This window comes from Siphateles boraxobius, unplaced genomic scaffold (genome assembly GCF_051911475.1).
Source record: "Siphateles boraxobius isolate OS27281-9 unplaced genomic scaffold, OSU_SipBor_1 41, whole genome shotgun sequence".
NCBI lineage: Eukaryota > Metazoa > Chordata > Actinopteri > Cypriniformes > Leuciscidae > Siphateles > Siphateles boraxobius.
In genome coordinates, this window is record NW_027509042.1 from 40,289,254 (window position 1) to 40,307,169 (window position 17,916).

General features: G+C 37.1%; 2 protein-coding genes across 3 annotated transcripts; both read right to left on the reverse strand.

The window, feature by feature from the left end:
* Positions 1-451: 451 nt before the first annotated feature.
* dtd1 (D-aminoacyl-tRNA deacylase 1) lies at positions 452-6,668 on the reverse strand. 2 transcript variants are annotated; one of them, XM_077199713.1, is made up of 7 exons: positions 6,472-6,668; positions 4,800-6,238; positions 4,408-4,498; positions 2,110-2,345; positions 1,284-1,381; positions 962-1,128; positions 452-757 (listed from the first exon to the last, which is right to left on the reverse strand). In XM_077199713.1, exons 2-6 carry the CDS (start codon positions 4,840-4,842, stop codon positions 973-975), a joined length of 624 nt encoding a protein of 207 aa, XP_077055828.1. In that variant the 5' UTR covers positions 4,843-6,238; positions 6,472-6,668; the 3' UTR covers positions 452-757; positions 962-972. The 2 variants fall into 2 exon arrangements, with proteins under 2 accessions (XP_077055828.1, XP_077055827.1); XM_077199712.1 differs by having other exon boundaries at positions 452-1,128.
* Positions 6,669-7,386: 718 nt separating this feature from the next.
* Positions 7,387-17,528, reverse strand: sec23b (SEC23 homolog B, coat complex II component). The gene is made up of 19 exons (XM_077199708.1): positions 17,344-17,528; positions 15,890-16,124; positions 15,263-15,320; positions 15,069-15,155; positions 14,000-14,236; positions 13,805-13,887; positions 13,545-13,689; positions 12,460-12,618; positions 12,225-12,340; positions 11,974-12,097; positions 11,557-11,637; positions 11,360-11,449; positions 11,148-11,254; positions 10,679-10,832; positions 10,456-10,533; positions 9,691-9,852; positions 9,522-9,608; positions 8,369-8,590; positions 7,387-8,276 (listed from the first exon to the last, which is right to left on the reverse strand). Exons 2-19 carry the CDS (start codon positions 16,108-16,110, stop codon positions 8,187-8,189), a joined length of 2,301 nt encoding a protein of 766 aa, XP_077055823.1. The 5' UTR covers positions 16,111-16,124; positions 17,344-17,528; the 3' UTR covers positions 7,387-8,186.
* Positions 17,529-17,916: the final 388 nt, after the last annotated feature.

The following is a 17,916-nucleotide window of genomic DNA, read 5'->3' on the forward strand; positions in this document are numbered from 1 at the left end:
ATCATAAGAAAACATGTACACTTAAAATGTAAAACATTAAAGTATTATCCTTAACCTGTTTTTATAATTATAAAATAAAATGTATTCATTATAAATTAACCAAAGCTGTACAGATACACATCTGATTTTCATGTTCAGGAATAATCCTACTTAAAGTCCCATGCAATAAAGCAGATTACCTCACAAAAGCGCTTCTGTGCTTTGTTAGTTGGTCACACTCTTTATTAGATTCTAAACTCAAGTGCAACTTAAATTAACTGTCCAGTTTCATTTGACAGCCACAGCTCTGAAGCGTCACCTGCAAAGCATTTTGAAGTAATGGAAAATATATTCATGAATAATGATCTAGCTCTATAGATCTAAAAGAGATCTTTAAATGAGATGAAAATATAATTTATAAAAAGAACAACGCTACTTTCCCTGTGATGCAATTAGCAAAAAACAACACGCATTTATCTTTTCCATTTTTATTTAAACATATCACAGATTTGTATACTTTCAAATAAATTAGATGGTCTAGTAAATATTCAGGTATGTTCAAAGCTGTACATAAATACTACTACTGAGTCTTTTTTTTCCTACTAGTAATTGTAGAGCTGCCACTTGTTCTTGACTTTATATACAATCCAAGTTTTAGAAGAAAATGCAACTGGGCACAATTTGAGGGGACAGTAATGAGACAGAGTCAGCGGCATGAGAGATGTCCTGAAGACAGCAGCATTGACCTGGAAAATCTGGATATGCAAGTGGCAAAATCCTTAAAAAACAAAGAAATACAATGAACAGACTGCGCTATTTCGTGTCAATCTCCAAAGAGCAGCCCCTGGAGCTTGATTCATTTCAACAAAAATAGAAAGAATTAACTCATTGACAACTCATTTACTGAATTATAGTAAATAAGAGGTAGATAGATAGATATTGTTGAATAAATAAGAGACCAGAAGTGAGACTGGCAGTTTACGGTGAGGTACTCTACGGCTCCCGCTCAGAGGACACGTCTCCGTCGGCTCCGCTGCTGGCGCTGGGATCAGCTTTAGAGCGCAGCGCTGCCTTCTCTCTGCTGGACTCAGAGGGGCCTTTTGACCGGCTTTTTTCTTTTCGCTGCTGTTGCTTTTCTTGTTTGTACAGCTGAGGCATGAAAAAAAGGAAGAGAGGCAAACTGCTTTATGGGTTCATACAGTACCAAAATAAGTCATGCAGTGCTAAGAACTGATAAAGAATTCACAGTTTATCAAGAAGATAATATTAAGGCATCCACTGCAGCACAAATCATAGCTAGATACCTGTTTAGGGTCTGTAGGGCCAGTAGGAGACTCCAGCTGAATGGTCACAGGTCCATCATTCTGAATAAGTACCTGCATTTTAGCACCAAACTGTCCATCTACAAGACAAAGCTGCTTGGTTTCCAACCTTTTTACTGACAGGTAATGGGAGCGTGGATTTATTAATTAACAGCAATTCATTTTGGGTTTCCAGAAATTTCAAAAACTGCATAAAAAAATTAAAAAAAAACAAAAAAAAGTTATGTATTGAACATTTGGAATGTTTTTACTTTTTAGCATTTCAATTAAGTTAGATTGTTTTAATAGATTAAAATGTATTAGGGTTATTATTATTTTATTAAAATCATTTCTCTTAACTGACAAAGTTGATTTAAAAAAATATATTAAAAAAGGCAAAAAGCTGATAAAAATGACAAAAATAGCAAAAACAAACAAAAAAATGACTACAAATTAAACTTATATTATATATAATTTAGCACTTTTAATGATTAATACAATTATTAAATCAATTAATTATCTATTCATTTATTATTGTAGTAATTAAAGTAATAAATAACCACTACTCTAGCTGTTCTTTTGATTAATTATTTACTGACTAATAGTATTAAAGGAACAGTTCATTTTTATATAATTTACTCACCCCAAAAACAGTTAAAATATTCTTCAAAATATTCTTCAGTAGAAAAAGGTCAAACAGGATTGGAATGACATGTGAGTAAAAATGTAATTTTTGTATGAACTATCCCTTTAATGCAGCAAAATCCTTAAACAAGCTAATCTTAATCAGAAGAATGAAATCTTCATGGCTTAGCTGGTCGAGCCTCACCTTTGATGAGTTCTGGTTTATACGCTTCCCTCATCTGCTCCAGCATGCGGTTGTAGAAGGGCTGAGCCAGTTCAGCTGGCATGGCAGAGTGGAAGTCAGGCTTATTTGCCTTGAGGATACACTGCAGAGTGAACTGACTCACACACAATACCTCCAGCCCTCCGTCCATCACGCTGCGGCTCCAGGCACGGCCGTTCTCATCCTCAAACAGACGCAAGTTAAGAATCTTACGAACCCTGATGAACAACATCATAATGATCAGATGTACATATTTGACATTCCCTGGTCACTGTTGGCTAAAATGGCAAAGAGCAGCATGAACATTCCTTGAAACATCTTAAAGGAAATATATTTGAAAAACAGGGTGAAATAATGACTACAGAAAATTCCTTTTTGACTCAACTGTTCCTTTAAGGCCACAATGGAACTACATTTACACATTTCTATGTTTGTCCCTTATTTTGGGGTTTGTACTTTACTACTCGGTACAGACACAAATTGTACTCAACTAATCAGCAGTAAATCAGCATATAAGAATGCTTTCTGAAGGATCATGTGACACTGAAGACTGAGGTAATGATGCTGAAAATGAAGCTTTACCGTCACAGGAATAAATTACATTTTAAAACATATGAAAATAGAAATTTTATTTGAAATTGCAAATATACTGTACTGTTTTTGATCAAATAAATGCAGCCTTGGCGAGCATAAGAGGCTTAAATGTTAAAAAATATTTTGGTAAAAATACAATTGGTTTCAACAATAGAGTTAACTATATTTTTAACTTTCATTCCTTGTTTGATTTAGTCTCTCAAAGTACTGTTTTGGCAAGTTATCATGACTAAAGGGATAGTTCACCCAAAAATTCTGTCATCACTTACTCACCCTCATGTCGTTCCAAACCTGTAAGGCTTTTGTTCATCTTCGAGACACAAATGAAAATCTTTTTGATGAAATCTGAGAGCTTTCTGTCCCTCCATTGACAGCTACGCAACTACCCCGTTGACGCTTCAAAAAGTTCATAAAGAGATTGTAAAACTAATCCATATGAATTAAGTGGTTTAGTCCAAATTTTCTGAAAAGACACGATCGCTTTATTTATACGATTAACGATGAATTTAGGCTTTAATTCACATACAAACATTCATCAATGTTTGGGGCGGCAGTGTAGGTTGTCTACAAACCAAAAGGTTGTTGGTTTGATCCCTGGTTCCACCTGACCAAGTGTCGAGGTGTCCATGAGCAAGACACCTAACCCCAGCTGCTCCCGACGAGCTGGATGGCACCTTGCATGGCTGACACCGCCATCGGTGTGTGAATGAGTGCGTGAATGGATGAATGTGAGGCAATATGTAAAGTGCTTTGGTGGCCATTGGGTCTGTTAAAGCGCTATATAAATGCAATCCATTTACCATCAACTCACACATCAGTTGTGGTAAATGGAAGCTCAAGTATGTTCGCTTGACGTGCGAGAACCAATGAGGTTCATTCGTGTTACAGCACATTTGAGCTTCTGTTTACGTACGCTGATCAATGTTTATATGTGAATAAAAATCAAAATTTAATCGGTTCATCATATAAAGCGATCAAGACTCTTCAGTAAATTTGGACTAAACCGCTCAAGTCATATGGATTAGTTTTACAATCTATTTTTGAAGAGTCAAAGTTGTAGTTGCGTAGCTGTCAATGGAGGGACAGAAAGCTCTCAGATTTCATCAAAAAGATCTTCATTTGTGTTCCGGAGATGAACGAAAGTCTTACGGGTTTGGAACGACATGAGGGTGAGTAAATGATGACAGAATTTTCGTTTTAGGGTGAAGTATATTAAATTTTTCCTATTTTTGTCAATTTTACTGAGCTTACATGTACTGTCAATCAAATTACATTCCCTGCTGAACTTTTGGTTTATGGTCATTCATTCTAGTGACGTTGTATTAGCAACAACAACAGTCTTTGCCCTGAAGCTTTTACAATGTATTTATGGATGCTTTGCTGAACTCAACACAGGTGTCAATCAAAAACAAACAACAATAATCGAAAATCTATCAAATCAGTTGTGAAACAATTTCAGGTAACACGTGTTAGGACAAAAGTGTCAGTCAGTGTAATATCTTTGGGATACATACAGCACAAAAATCAAATGACACTTTTCCAAGATACACCACTTACTAAATCAATCCTACAGCCCTTATGAATGAAATCTGATCTCAAACAATAAGCAAAGCAATGAATGCAATTTCTTCATTAGTATTTATTATGTTAGATATGAACTCATTTTGACCAGACATCAGTACTTACATGTAGTCAACATCTTTCTGTGTGTCCTCCACTGAGATGCCAAGTAAGACACACAGTCCTCTGCCTATTGAACTGATCTGCTCCTCCCCAACTGTGCCATAAAGTGCATGGATGACGTCACCGTACCGTACAGTAAAGTGAAAGCAACACTGCGTCCTTAAAATTATATTTAGTGCCAATCTGAACAGTTTTATCTAATGCGTAGATTTCAATGCCTGTCAATAGTTGTTGTTAAGTTATTAACGTGAAGTCAAGTGGGGCACATTACTGACAGCATTGTGTTGTACACCACGCCGCATTCAGTTTCATTCCAATAAATTAACCGAAAATATCACAAGTAGCGCCCAGCTGACAACAGCATTCGCTACGAAATTAAGAACTTTGTGGCGTACCTGTTACGCTTGCCTTCATTACTCTTTGAATGGTCGCCTTCATTGTTTTGGTTTCCAATCATGTGTTGTAACACTCGAACACTTTGATCTTCCGGTTTCTATGAAGCCCCGCCCATGTGTGCGGCCGCGCGCATTGACGCTTCTGCCCCCCTGTGGACTAAAAGCGCAATGCCTTAACATTTTTCAGATATTCAAGCGTTTGACAAGCATTTAGCATTAATTCCATTTAAAAATCCTCACTTAATTAATCATATAAAAACATTAAGGCCTAGTTTCACATACAGGGCTTAGATTAAGCCAGGAGTTGGCCTTAGTAAAATTAGGTAGCTTTTATAAATTTGCCTTACCAAAAAATGACTGGTGTGCATCTTGAGACAAAACAATGGCATATTTCAAGATACACTATATTGCCAAAAGTTTTGGGACGTCTGCCTTTACATGCACATGAACTGTGGCCATGAAAGTGATTGGAACACCTGAATTCAATGATTTGGAGGGTTGTTCAAATACTTAGTGTATATCTGCTCAAACATACATTTTAGGAATTTTTTTGAAGAATGTTGGTAATCAAATGGTTGATGGTAGCCAATGACTTAAATAATAGGGGGGAAAAAAATCAATGAGGCACGTCAACTGTTTGATTACCAACGTCCTTTAAAATACCTTCTTCTGTGTTCAACTGAAGAAAGAAACTCATACAGGTTTGGAACAACTTGGGGTGAGTAAATGGTGACAACATTTTTATTTTTGGGTGAACGATCCCTTTAAGTCTCGTCTGGGAAACTGGGCATCAAGGTTAAACCCAAAGCACAACCCACCCATAAGCCTGTTTTGGCTCTCTGTTAGTAAGTGAAAATGACCATCATGCAAAAACAAACCCCCCAATAATATGAAGTGAACATAAAAAAAAATTAATTTCAATAAACAAACCAACAAATGTTTAGAAATAAGTTTATCATTCGTAATATAGTTTCTGGAAAGTTTTTTCCCCAACAATATTTCCAGCTCTTTTTAAAATAAAAGCTTGGGTTTTTAGGTGCCAGTTAACTTAACAGACACCATGAACACAGTATTCATTCCTGTAGAGGTGTTGATTGATCCAAAAGATGATCTTTAAGATGCAAGGTGTATATTCTGGTTGCACGGGAGCTTGATTCTCTTCATTTAAGCTGCAGGGGAGTTGAATTGTCCCAAATGCATTCATATCTCTTTTTAATATTATTTTAAAACATGACAGTTAATCTTTTCGCTGGGAAAGAGACTGTCACTTTATTTCTCTTCTTCGTGTTTTTCACTTTCATTTGTAGATCTGAAAAGGTTTAAAAACCTTGTGGAGAATGGCACAAAATTCTCCCTGTGGACAATGGTGGTTTTCAAGAGTGTCGTTTCATATTTCTTCACATTCGGTCTGTTGTCTTCTTCTTCGACGGGCATTTCAACTAAAACAACAACAGTAACGTTATAGTATGCATTTCTGCAATACAGTTTTAAAATTGACGCAACGTTGTCATTTATTTAGTAATGCCCCAGTGATTATTAAGCTGCTAAATTACAAATTTCAAATAAATTTAGATCAACATTTACAAACGACATTACTGAAAGATAAGTCAAAATGTCTGTAGATGAATTTATGACAGCTGATCTGTAACGCTAGTGTCCTGTTATAATTCACCTTGAAGATCCTTTCTGTACATGTATTGGTAAAATCCGCAACCCAGCATGGTCCAAATGCCAACAGCATAGAGCAGCGACGCACGCCGATTCCATAATACAGGCTCCATCAGTAATATAATGTCAAAATATTAATTCAGGCTACTGGCAACATTCACCAGAAAGGACGCTGCCATATTAAAACATGCTGTCACTTCCGTAGAGAATGAGCGACCAATCAGAACGAGTGCCTTAACATATCCGGGGTTACATGGTTCCTATTTAAACTCTTGCTTACGTTTATGATTTAATTAATTAAAATTCTAGTAAATTGCGTAATACTTCCTATGTATAGTAGCAATACATAAATACATAAAAATGTAATCCTGGTATCTGTTACTTTTCTCCGCTCTTGCCAGGATGAGCCAATCGCAGCTGTTGTTGGTGATTACTGGATACATTTTTTTTCAACATTTAATACAGCTTTATTTGAGTCAAATATATATAAAAAAAATGAATCAACGTCTTTAGATTTGGGTGCGACTCCGTTAAACAACCAGCCAAGTGACCCCTAGAGGGCGCAAGATACCACTAACCGGCCTCGAGCAAAGAACGTTTCCGGTCCTTTTTTGCCGTCTTCTATTTTTGTTTCTATTAAAAGACTTTTACCCTATAACATTTCATAATGCAGGCCACTCATTTAATTAATATCCAATTATATTTTTTTGCCTATAACATTTCATAATGCAGGCTACTCATTTAATTAATATCTAATTATATTTTTGAATAGTATCTAATGATATTGTCTAATGTTCTATAGGCTAACAACAATTGTAATTATTGATGGTAACAATTAGGCTACATGGAGACATTGTTTAGAATTGTTACATTACAAATAATCAAGAACATTTTTTGTTAAATCAATGAAATACGAAAGTACAATGTATATTTTTTTATTTTGATGACACGTTTCCTTAGGTATAAAATCCTGACAGAAGTAAGTACAGATGCCTCAGTCATTTTAATTTGTAATGTTTTATTTTTGATTAAGACCAGAGTTTGCACATTCAAGGTGCTCAACTTCATCTTTATCTTTTGAAATGAAATAAACCTTAAAGATATTCTCACTATAAATATTATGCATAGCATTAGTTCATAATTGTTGATCAAAGAAAAACTGGAATGTGGGTCACAATTCACATTTAAATTCTTTACGTACAACATTCATTTAATTACAGAACTGCAGGAACAGGACTATGAAACACTTTTTCCCTGCACGTGAGCAGATCACAGGTACAGTTCATGAGAGTGAGAAGACTGTAGACGTGCAATACAAAAAAAGTAAAGAAAAGAACAAATGAACATGAGGATACTCGCAAATAAGCCTTAATAGAAATTTCAGTCTGAACATGCATGGGAAAGAGTAACAAGCAACATGATAACAGAAGACATTCTCTCTTTGGGAAATCAGACGTTACAGGGGGAACAAATGAAACGTAACACTTCCTGTTAGACAAAACAAACTAAATTAATTAAATAAGCAAATAAACATGACAGACAAATCATAATTACTTGAGTAGATGAGAATTAGAAAACATCTAACAACCGTTTTTCTGGAGGACCTCCTAAACAAACATGGAGATGCATTTTGTTGTGTCAGGGTTGGATTGGAAGTTTCCAGATAATTGGTTCAAAAGTTCTTCTGCAATCTAAATGTACATCCTTTATTGAGAAAGTTTAGGCTGAACTCGAAACAGCCAGTTTCTTGAGATGGTCCATGAAAACTTGCAGACTAACGTCATCTGTGAGGATTGGTGCTCCGGACTCCTGCAAGAAAGATTTGTAATATTAGTTGTCAGGCATTCTTGAAAGGCCATTCATTTCAAGCATCTAAGAGAAGCACGTGGAAGGGTGTGTACCTGGCCCCAGGCGTAGAGGTTGTTGTGTGTCTGGGACGGGTTGACTTTAGAGAGGAGGAAACGGGCCTGTGAACCTCCATGCTCGGTGTCGACGTATCTGGGCATTGGGAAGCGCGTCTGCAAGATCTCCTGAGCGTCGTCCAGTGGAGCTTGAAGAAGCTGCTTGAAGTTCTCATACTCTGGCATCTCCTGGTATCCAGCCTTCCTCCACTGAGCAATAGTCTGTGAAGATGACAATAACACCATCACTAAACTGAACCATTGAACTGACATATGAAATAAGTAAGAAAAAAAAACAATTATATATATATATATTCCAATTTTATATCAGGCTTTTATGGCTGATATAGTATGATATAGCAGAATGTGGTGCACATACTGCATAAAAATTATAATTTTATTCAGAGCCCCAAACTGAGCAAAAATATGTAATTTGGTGCAGTTGCTGATTCATACAGCCAAAAAGCCAAAGACAAAATTCTAATTCTGCTTATAAAGTAAATCAATGAGAGATCTTTATAACAGTATAGCGGTTACTGACCTAAACTACATATGAATATCAGTTGCCACTCTACTGTATATCTCCCAATAATATGCGTTATAATATGATTTAAATGCTTAGTTTTATGTTCAAAGCTCTGTAGATTTTATTATGGGGGCAACAGTTATAATGCAATGCAATATAATGATGATTGAGAGATGAACAGTTAAACGTTCCTCCAAAGCCTGATGTATCATATTTGATCACATTGTACCATGGTTTTTCTTAAAAATATTGCATGGATAATCAAGTAAACCTAAGTTGCTTCAGTCCAGTAAGTGTTCATCTTGAAATATTACTAACAATATAAGTTATTCTTATGTTTACTTCATAAAAATGAAAGACTCATGAATAACTCATGTACCATAACCTAAAGGTGGATGTTTTTCGAATGATACTGAATGGCCTTTTACTTGCTAAAGTAAAGCATTTTTAGGCATCATATGTGCACTTCCAGCAGGAAATGTGGTGACCTTTTAAATTGACATTTTGGCCAGATTCTAAAGTAACATGTATCCAGGAATGGACTGCAATTAGCTCCGTTTTTTGGCACTGATTTTTTTAAAGAAACCATTATCTAAAAAGATATTACGCAAGCATTTGAATTTGTACCTCTCCATGGTAAATCACCAACTGGAAGAAGGTGTCCATCAACAGAATGCGATCAGGAAGGATGCTGCTGCTGTCCAGAAGAACAGGCTACAAAACCAAACAAGCACAGGATGAGTACAAGCTGAACTGCATTGCTCCATTGCTTCTGCAGGGATGGATTTATAATCACCTCTGGAGGGCCGTAGAAAGAGTATGAGTAGAGGATGGGCTGTATCATTATCAGCGACTGTGTCAGATCCTGACGCACAAAATGATGTCTGTAGTAGGACGACTCATCCGGACTGTTATTGAACACCTGCAGGAACGGGGATCTCCTCAAGTGGAACATGAACTGTCAAGAGAAAACCAACAACTTTTAATATCCGAAATGTGATGCTCTCTAAACTGATTTTTTAAAACTAATATTCGACTCTCTTTTTAAGACCTGTACAAAGCAAATTGTCCATACAATCTCAAATTAAATCATGTATTAAACTAAATTAAACAGGCACACACTGAACTGCAAAACAGGGTAACTGCAAATTTAAAACACACAAGTCAGGTTTTCTTCAATATACATATGTGGTGAAATTGGTTTATGTACTATTTTATCAATACAAATTAGAGGTCGGTCAATATTGGATTGTTCTCCTCAAAAAGATAGAGTTAAAATATGTAATCCTACAACAATCATTGCCATATTTCATCAACAGTAAGCAATCGCTTGGCATAACGGAATCCAATTGATTGCAAACCTTTGCCACATTTTGACTTTGAACATTCAATGCTAACATTTATTTAAACCATCACCTTTTTTCCCCCATTCTCAAAATTAAGACCTCTTGAATTGATAATAGACACCTTTGTTATACCATTTAAGACATTTAAGACATCTGAACCTTAAACAAACTGACTTTTTAAGCACCTCTATTATGTAAGGGAGTCAATGTTTTACCTGTGGATAGAGTGAGAGAGATTCAGACAGTTTGAAGGAGTTCGGATCATCTTTACTGAACTGGCCAAACTTCTGACACTGAAACCAAACAACAAACACAAAACTTGAGTGTGAAGCAACTTTTACATTCAGAACTATAATAACGGCTTAGCGATTTGTCATATCGCCGCTTATGAATGGAGGCATTGACCTACATTTCCTTCTGAATAGCTGTGATACTCACCAAGCGAATGAGCTGCCTGTCCAGCCAGCGGAGAACGTCAGGCCCCTCCTCTGACTCCGCCCTGAAAACACCGAGCCGGGCCATGAGGACGGCAGAGGCTTCCTGATCAAATGACGACTCGATGTGCTGGATCTGGGACTGTGCGTCAGCCCAACTAGGTGTGACAACAGAAAGAACCGGTTTGTCGAGAACAAATGACGCACAAATTGAACACTCAAGAATTTGGGCTACAGAAGAGCTATTCAGGGGTAAAACTACACACATTAAGTCTATTTTGAGCAACAGCAAACACAAATAGCACATGGAAACATGAGATATGTTGACCGTAGATAACTTGAAGGCCACATCAAACGTTTATATCAACAAAGGAAATCTTATGAATGAAAAGGAACAACCAAGTCACTGACTTCAACACGATATCGACTGATATCAGAATTTCATGAGGTTGTAAACTGAAACCCAGACTCACTTCCTAGCAATGGTGGTGACACGGATCCGCCGCTGTGTGTTTGAGTGCTGGTACTGTGTGACAAACTGAACAGCTCCTCTTCCACCCTGAGGAACAGGGGCGTTGTGCTATAATAATATAACATACCATGTTATTTTAACATCAATGTAAATATAAGCCTTCACACACCCAAGTGCACATACAACAGAACAGACAATTATATAGTAGCATACCTGATTCACCACTTCAAAGTACATGGCCAGGGTGGTGGCGGGCGTAAGACTGCAAATCTTCCACTGACACGTTCCTCCGACACCCATTTCCTGCGAAAAAAGGACACACTCTCAAATATGTGTATACATGGGTGAAGTCTTATGGAATCCATTGCAAAACTAGCATAAGCTCTTCTGCATAAATTCTTGTGACTTACAATGTCTGAAACACAGGGTCCTTTGGAGTTCAGGGACACACATGGCCCGATAGCACCCGATACCTTCAGCTCTCTTGAGGTCTGATAAGGAAAAGGCAAATGGGTTTAAGAGGTTGAATAAACAAGGGAGCAATACTTAATAGCTTACATTACTGTTCAAAAGTTTGGGGTCGCAAAGACTTTTTGAAAGAAGTCTCTTATGCTCACCAAGGCTGCATTGATTTGATTAGTAAAAACAGTAATATTGTGAAATATTACTATAATTTTAAATATTTTTTGTAACATTACAATGTCTTTACTGTCACTTTGGATCAATTTAATGCATCCTGGCTGAATAAAAGTATGAATTTCTTCTAGAAAAAAATGTCTAACAGACCCCAAAACTTCTAAACAGAGGTTTAAGACCAACTATGTTACCTTCACTTCCAAAGTACCGCCAAAAGCCATGCGGAACTCTCCGTTGTAGTCTTTGCTGAAGACTCTTTGGAAGGTCTGCTTGAACAGAGACGTATTGAAGGAATCGCCCATGACAATGTGGCCCCTAAAACAAAACAAGAAATCATTTCAGCCATACATTACATTTCACTGAAATTGTTTGGCATTAAAGAAATAATGTTTAAATGACGTGTACAATGATTAAACTCAATAATCTTCAAATCAATGCTCACCCTGTGAGGTTGGAAAGACATTTCATCTCTAGTAGTCCCGTCTGATCCAGCGCACAGGCGTAGATATCGACGCTGTGTCCGTTTACAGCTGCGCGGTTAGACAGAGTCTCGTAATACTGAATAGAAGTCAAAAGAAATTCTTATTTAGCTTTTGAGGAATGAAACAGAATGTTTATGGATAACCGGAAATATAAAAAGTACATCACCAGATCCTTTAACTAAAGTCTGTAATCACCTTAGTGGCCTTTTTTAGATGGCGAGCGTTGTCTTTTTGGATGTCGTGCCAGGAGCGGATGGGGGTCTTCAGTTCATCTCCCACAACCATGCCGGGCCCCTGTGTTGGGGGGCCACCGGTAAACAGCATCACACGGGCTCCTGTGTTAGGAAAAGTTCCCTACGGGCACAATGATAGAGATAGACAATGAATGAAAAGCAAACTTTTATTTCATTTTTTCAAAGATGAATCTATGTTCACACTTGTAGTTCAAATCTCTTGGTTCTTTTGGACCAGACCAAAAAAAATAAATTATACATTAAGTCTAGGTTCACACTATCATTTTTAACACCGAACTTAAAGATCGGAAATAAAAAACAGCTTTTATGAGATATATTTTACAACGGGACTCATCGAAACATCCAAACCACTGCTGTGTGTTGGGCTAAATGTGCTTACCAAAGGGTGAAGTTTTACCATATTTGGTGCACACGAAGGTTCGGATGACAGTGTTCACACTTATTCAAATGATCCGCACTAACAGAGCAATCGCACCAGAGTTTGTTTTAATCTAACCTAACATGCCAAGGGTAAACACACTCTAAATGGTTTCAATTAACTGTCACAGTGTATGTATTCCAGTCTAAACATTTTTGTCACCTTTTAAAGGGGGGAATAATGCATGCTAAAGTTAAATCAGTCATGCTAGATTTATTATCAAACAAACCCAAGAGTGCAGTTGGTAGTCTGAGTCTTATCTTGAGAGTTACGTAAGAATAATGATTGGGTTGAGTACTAGGTACAACTGTTCTGATATGACATGACAACTGAAGTGGACCTTGAATCTCACAAGCCAGCATCACTGATAACTCACAGCTAGAACACAGTTACAATGTAAGGGAAAAAAATATTATCTGCAGGAAATCTCTCCCACACAGTAGTGAACGTTAGTTCAGTGAAGATGCATTTAAGAATATAATCACCTAAACTAAGTGTTTCCTGAGCTTTCCACATTTTTACATTCTCTCAATCCCTCTTCGGTCAAATACAGATTTTATTATGCCATACAAGATGAGCTTTTTAAACGAATAATGTGCTGGATGTACCTCCAATAGTCCAATAGCAATGGAAAGGGCGATGCCTGTGGAACGCAGGGGTCTCTTTCCCTGAGGAACAGGCCAAGGGTCTCTCTGCAACTCTCCAAGCAGGTCGGTCAGGTTCATGTCCACTGCTTGCACAGGCTGCAGAAATCTAAACAAGGTGCAAAGAAAATAGAAAATGAGCACAACTGCCTTCATGTAAATCGTTTTCTTGCATGCTGAGGAGAGTGACTATTTCACATGGTAAAATGATGATAATCTCATACCTGCAGGAAGCAGCAGCATCATGGGGGGCTAGTGGTTTGCCTTGCTGTCCAGAGGTGGCTGGTTTCATCAGTCCCAGCATCTCCTGCAAACACATGACGCACCGGATTAAGTTCACTGAAAAATCTGGATTTATACCCTTACTTGTTGGCTTTTTAGGAATGGTAAATCAAACGCAATAAAGAAAGATCACTGACCTGTATCTGTTTGGGTGAAAGCTCCTTTGTGCCGCGGAAGACGAAGCTCTTGGCAATACCTTCACAGCTGAGCTCATGGACCTGAACCATACGGCCGAAGGTGATGAGACCCACCAGGGCGTTGGGTGGCAAGAGACTCAGAGACATCTGTAGGGATTCTTTTAGGGCCTGGAGGTCTTCCTCCTCCAGACATGTGTCCACCACATACAGGAAGATGAGAGGGGTTGGTGGTCCACGCTGAAGAGAAATACATCGGGTTACATAATGGTGACAATACTTACAATTTTGCAATAATTACAAAAAATTATATATCGTTATTTATAAATAATTTCATTTATTGATATTTATTTAGTTATATTACTCATATGAATAAATACAGTATTCAAGGATGAGTAAGACTTTTTTAATGAAATTAATACTTTTATTCAGCAAGGACAAATTCAATTGATGAAAAGTTACAGTAAAGGCATTTTTAATGTTACAAAAGATTTGTATTTGAAATAAATGCTTTTCTTTTGAACTTTCTATTGATCAAAGTATACTGAAAAAATGTATCATGTTTCATTAAGTTGCATAACCATCTTCAACTTTGATAATAAGAAATATTTCTTGAGCAGCAAAACAGCATGATTTCTGAAGGATCATGTGACACTGCAGCCTGGAGTAATGATGCTGAAAATTCAGCTTTACTATATTAAATTAGAGAAAAATAATTGATAATAATATTTTTCTTCTTTTACTGTAAAATATTTTATTTTACTGTATTTCTAAATAAGTGTAGTGAGAATAGGAGACTTCCTTCAAAAACATTTAAAACATCTTACTGACCACAAACTTGAACGGTATGTTTATATTGACAGGAGGGACATGTATAACTTTTAAACTTAAATAAGGGAATTTTAAACGTTCAAAAATGAGTCACTTATTTAAATTCACTGATAGTATCATCACACACAACGACAACGTGGCTTTTGACAAGCATGTGTCTGTGAGCTAAAGGAGTTGTAGCTAATCTACATGTTTGTACAGTACAATGTCTATGTACACTAAAGAGTAAATGTAAATTTACCTGCACTATGTAGTCAATGGTGGAGAACTGAGGCATTAGTTCTGCGGGCTGGTTCACTTCTGAAATGCCTGCGTACGATGGAGGAAACTGTGAAGAAACAGATGAATATTTACTTGCAGTGACAAGTGTGACTGATGCTAGAGAATCACATGGATCAAAGCCAAGAATGAGTTTATTCAGTAATGTATTCTTACAGAGTTTCTCTGGAAGCAGAAGTTGCAGGCCCATATCTTGGCTCTGAAGTCCACTTGACTACAAAAAGAAATCAAGTGTTAAATGGGCTAAAGTTTTCTAAGACAAACCCTTTCATAAACAAGTAATTGGCACATGAAGAGAAACAATCGTCTTCCTTCACTCACAGCAGTTAAAAGCAACAATTAGTGGTTCACTAACCTGACCCAATTAACATACACAATGACAATGTGAGTAAATAACTCTTTATAGACTGGTTTAACATTTTAAAAAGCTCTGAAATAATGTGACTACCAATTCTGTGGAAAACAATAGGAAAGGATCAAATCTCCACTTGAGCAAAGCACTATTTTACTAACCCTAAATTAAAAAAACAGTCAAAACCAAAATACAAATGTTGTGTTGTGCTTTATTGGGGTTATACATTGAAGGCAACAACAATATGATAAAAGACAGAATGACCAGTTCTTCTGTTGACTGTAAGCTTAATTCCAGCAATTCCAGTCCACCAACTAATTACTCATTCAGATATCATAATGAAATGTCATCATATTATTTATCTATAATGGCCACACACTGTACAAACAAACAGAACTCAACACTGCTTGGAAAAGTGATTCAGTCCTTACCAGAGTGGGTTGAGTACGGCTTTGCAATTGGCCCGGCTGCACAGTACGGGCTCGTACTGGACGGGAGGCAGGTCCGGTCTCTCTTTGAGAGGCGTGTAAAGGCAGGACACAGGAACCACAAGCCGTGTGGCCTCCAGGCGGCTGGAAGGCCAGAGGTTCCAGCTGCAGCGTATTCCATCACGATCCTCGTTCTGTTGGATGAACTCTTGGTAGGTCGCCATGACAGTGTGAACAACTGTGAACGACCAGAAAGAGCGAACTGATTAAACAGTGAGCAGAGAAGTCTTTTTAACCCTAAACCACACCTAATGGGTTGTGTCTCCAAACTGGACGAGTAGGATAGCAGAGCCTAAAGTTAAAAGCAAATACCTGAGTGACAAGTACGATTTCACCCATGTCAGCAATGTGAACGGAAATTGCATTCCTTTATATTCGTTCTGACAGAAGGAATTCTTTCAAGCACCTGTCATCTTTAAACAAAGCCACTTGGCAAGAGTGGTTATCAACGCCAAACCCAAAACGTCAATAAGAAGTTGTTGATCAGAGATCTGCGTAGATGTTTTGAGGAGCAAAACCAGATGCTATTTTTAAGACACACCTGTCCTAGAATACCTACATTCTCAGACAAAAATATACAAAAGCTGTCACTAGGGCAGCCCTCTTTCAAAAGGTACTAATGTGTACTATTTAGGTACTAATATGTACCCTTAAGGGATAAATAAGGTACAAAGGTGTAACTTTTGAAAGGGTACTGCACCAGTGACAGCTTTTATACATTTTGTTTCTGGGTATGTACTTAATTCAAGCCACAGGTTTGCTGACTAGACACAGAACAAAGTATTAGAGAAGACTTTGACCTCTGATAACCCTAAACCAGAGGGATCCCTGGAAATGCTAAATCATGTTCCAATACTAGTATTGACTGTTTGGTTACAAAATGATAGAGTTTCCAGACAGGCATAAACTCACTGTTCCATGACACAAGACATGATGAGCATGACAAAAGTCACAAAATAAGAAAAAACTACTAGGATAAACTACTGCATGAGTACAACAAACTGTTAATGGTCAGCAAAGTAGACACATTAATAACAACTGATTTTACGTTCTTAAATGTATTGTATTGGTGTTCATATTTTAGTAACAAATAAAAACATCTGACGTCACGCTTACATTTTAGTGGCTAAACTCGCGCTAGATTATTCCATCACACTTTCATTACACCACATAAAAATGAAATCAGTGGAAAAGCAAGATATACACCAGAAATATCATTTAAAAATAGACTGTCCTTAACATTATTGTTGTAACAGACTGCTAAATAACGTTACATCCGTGTAACCGGTTAACACACAAACATAACTGACTTCCGTTAACCTAATCCGGGGACTGCGATTTAAATCTAACACATCACCGGGCCCCATTTCATTACTAAAACACGGCGATAGACGTACCTTTTTAATCGATGAGGATTTTGATCCAGGCTGTAATAAATAATATATAATAATCGTGATCACACCACCATTGACAAGTGAAAATTACTTCGTCGTGCAGGATTCGCCGCCGGCCGGTGTTCCTGAGCTCAGAAGAGTGACGTGTTACTACACACTCGGTGCGCAACGATTGGCTGCTTCCGTCTGACGTCAAGACAACGTTACGCCGCAGTGTCGAATTTCTGTGCGTAGTTGCGTAGATGCTTATATCTATGCGTAGGATTCAAATGAGTTCTGCGTATACGCCTGTGACCACAAATTTCTCGCATACTTTCCATGCCGTGAAATAAAAAAGGTTAGGCATTGTATTATATTATATTATATTATATTATATTATATTATATTATATTATATTATATTATATTATATTATGTTATATTGTATTATATTATATTATATTAGCCTATAAAAACTAGCATTTAGTACTGAAATCTGTTTATTAATATTGATGGATTCATATAATAAGTAAATAAGTGCATTTTAATTGTGCCTTTTATTGTTTTAAAAGTGTACATGGATGAAGCCACAGTACAA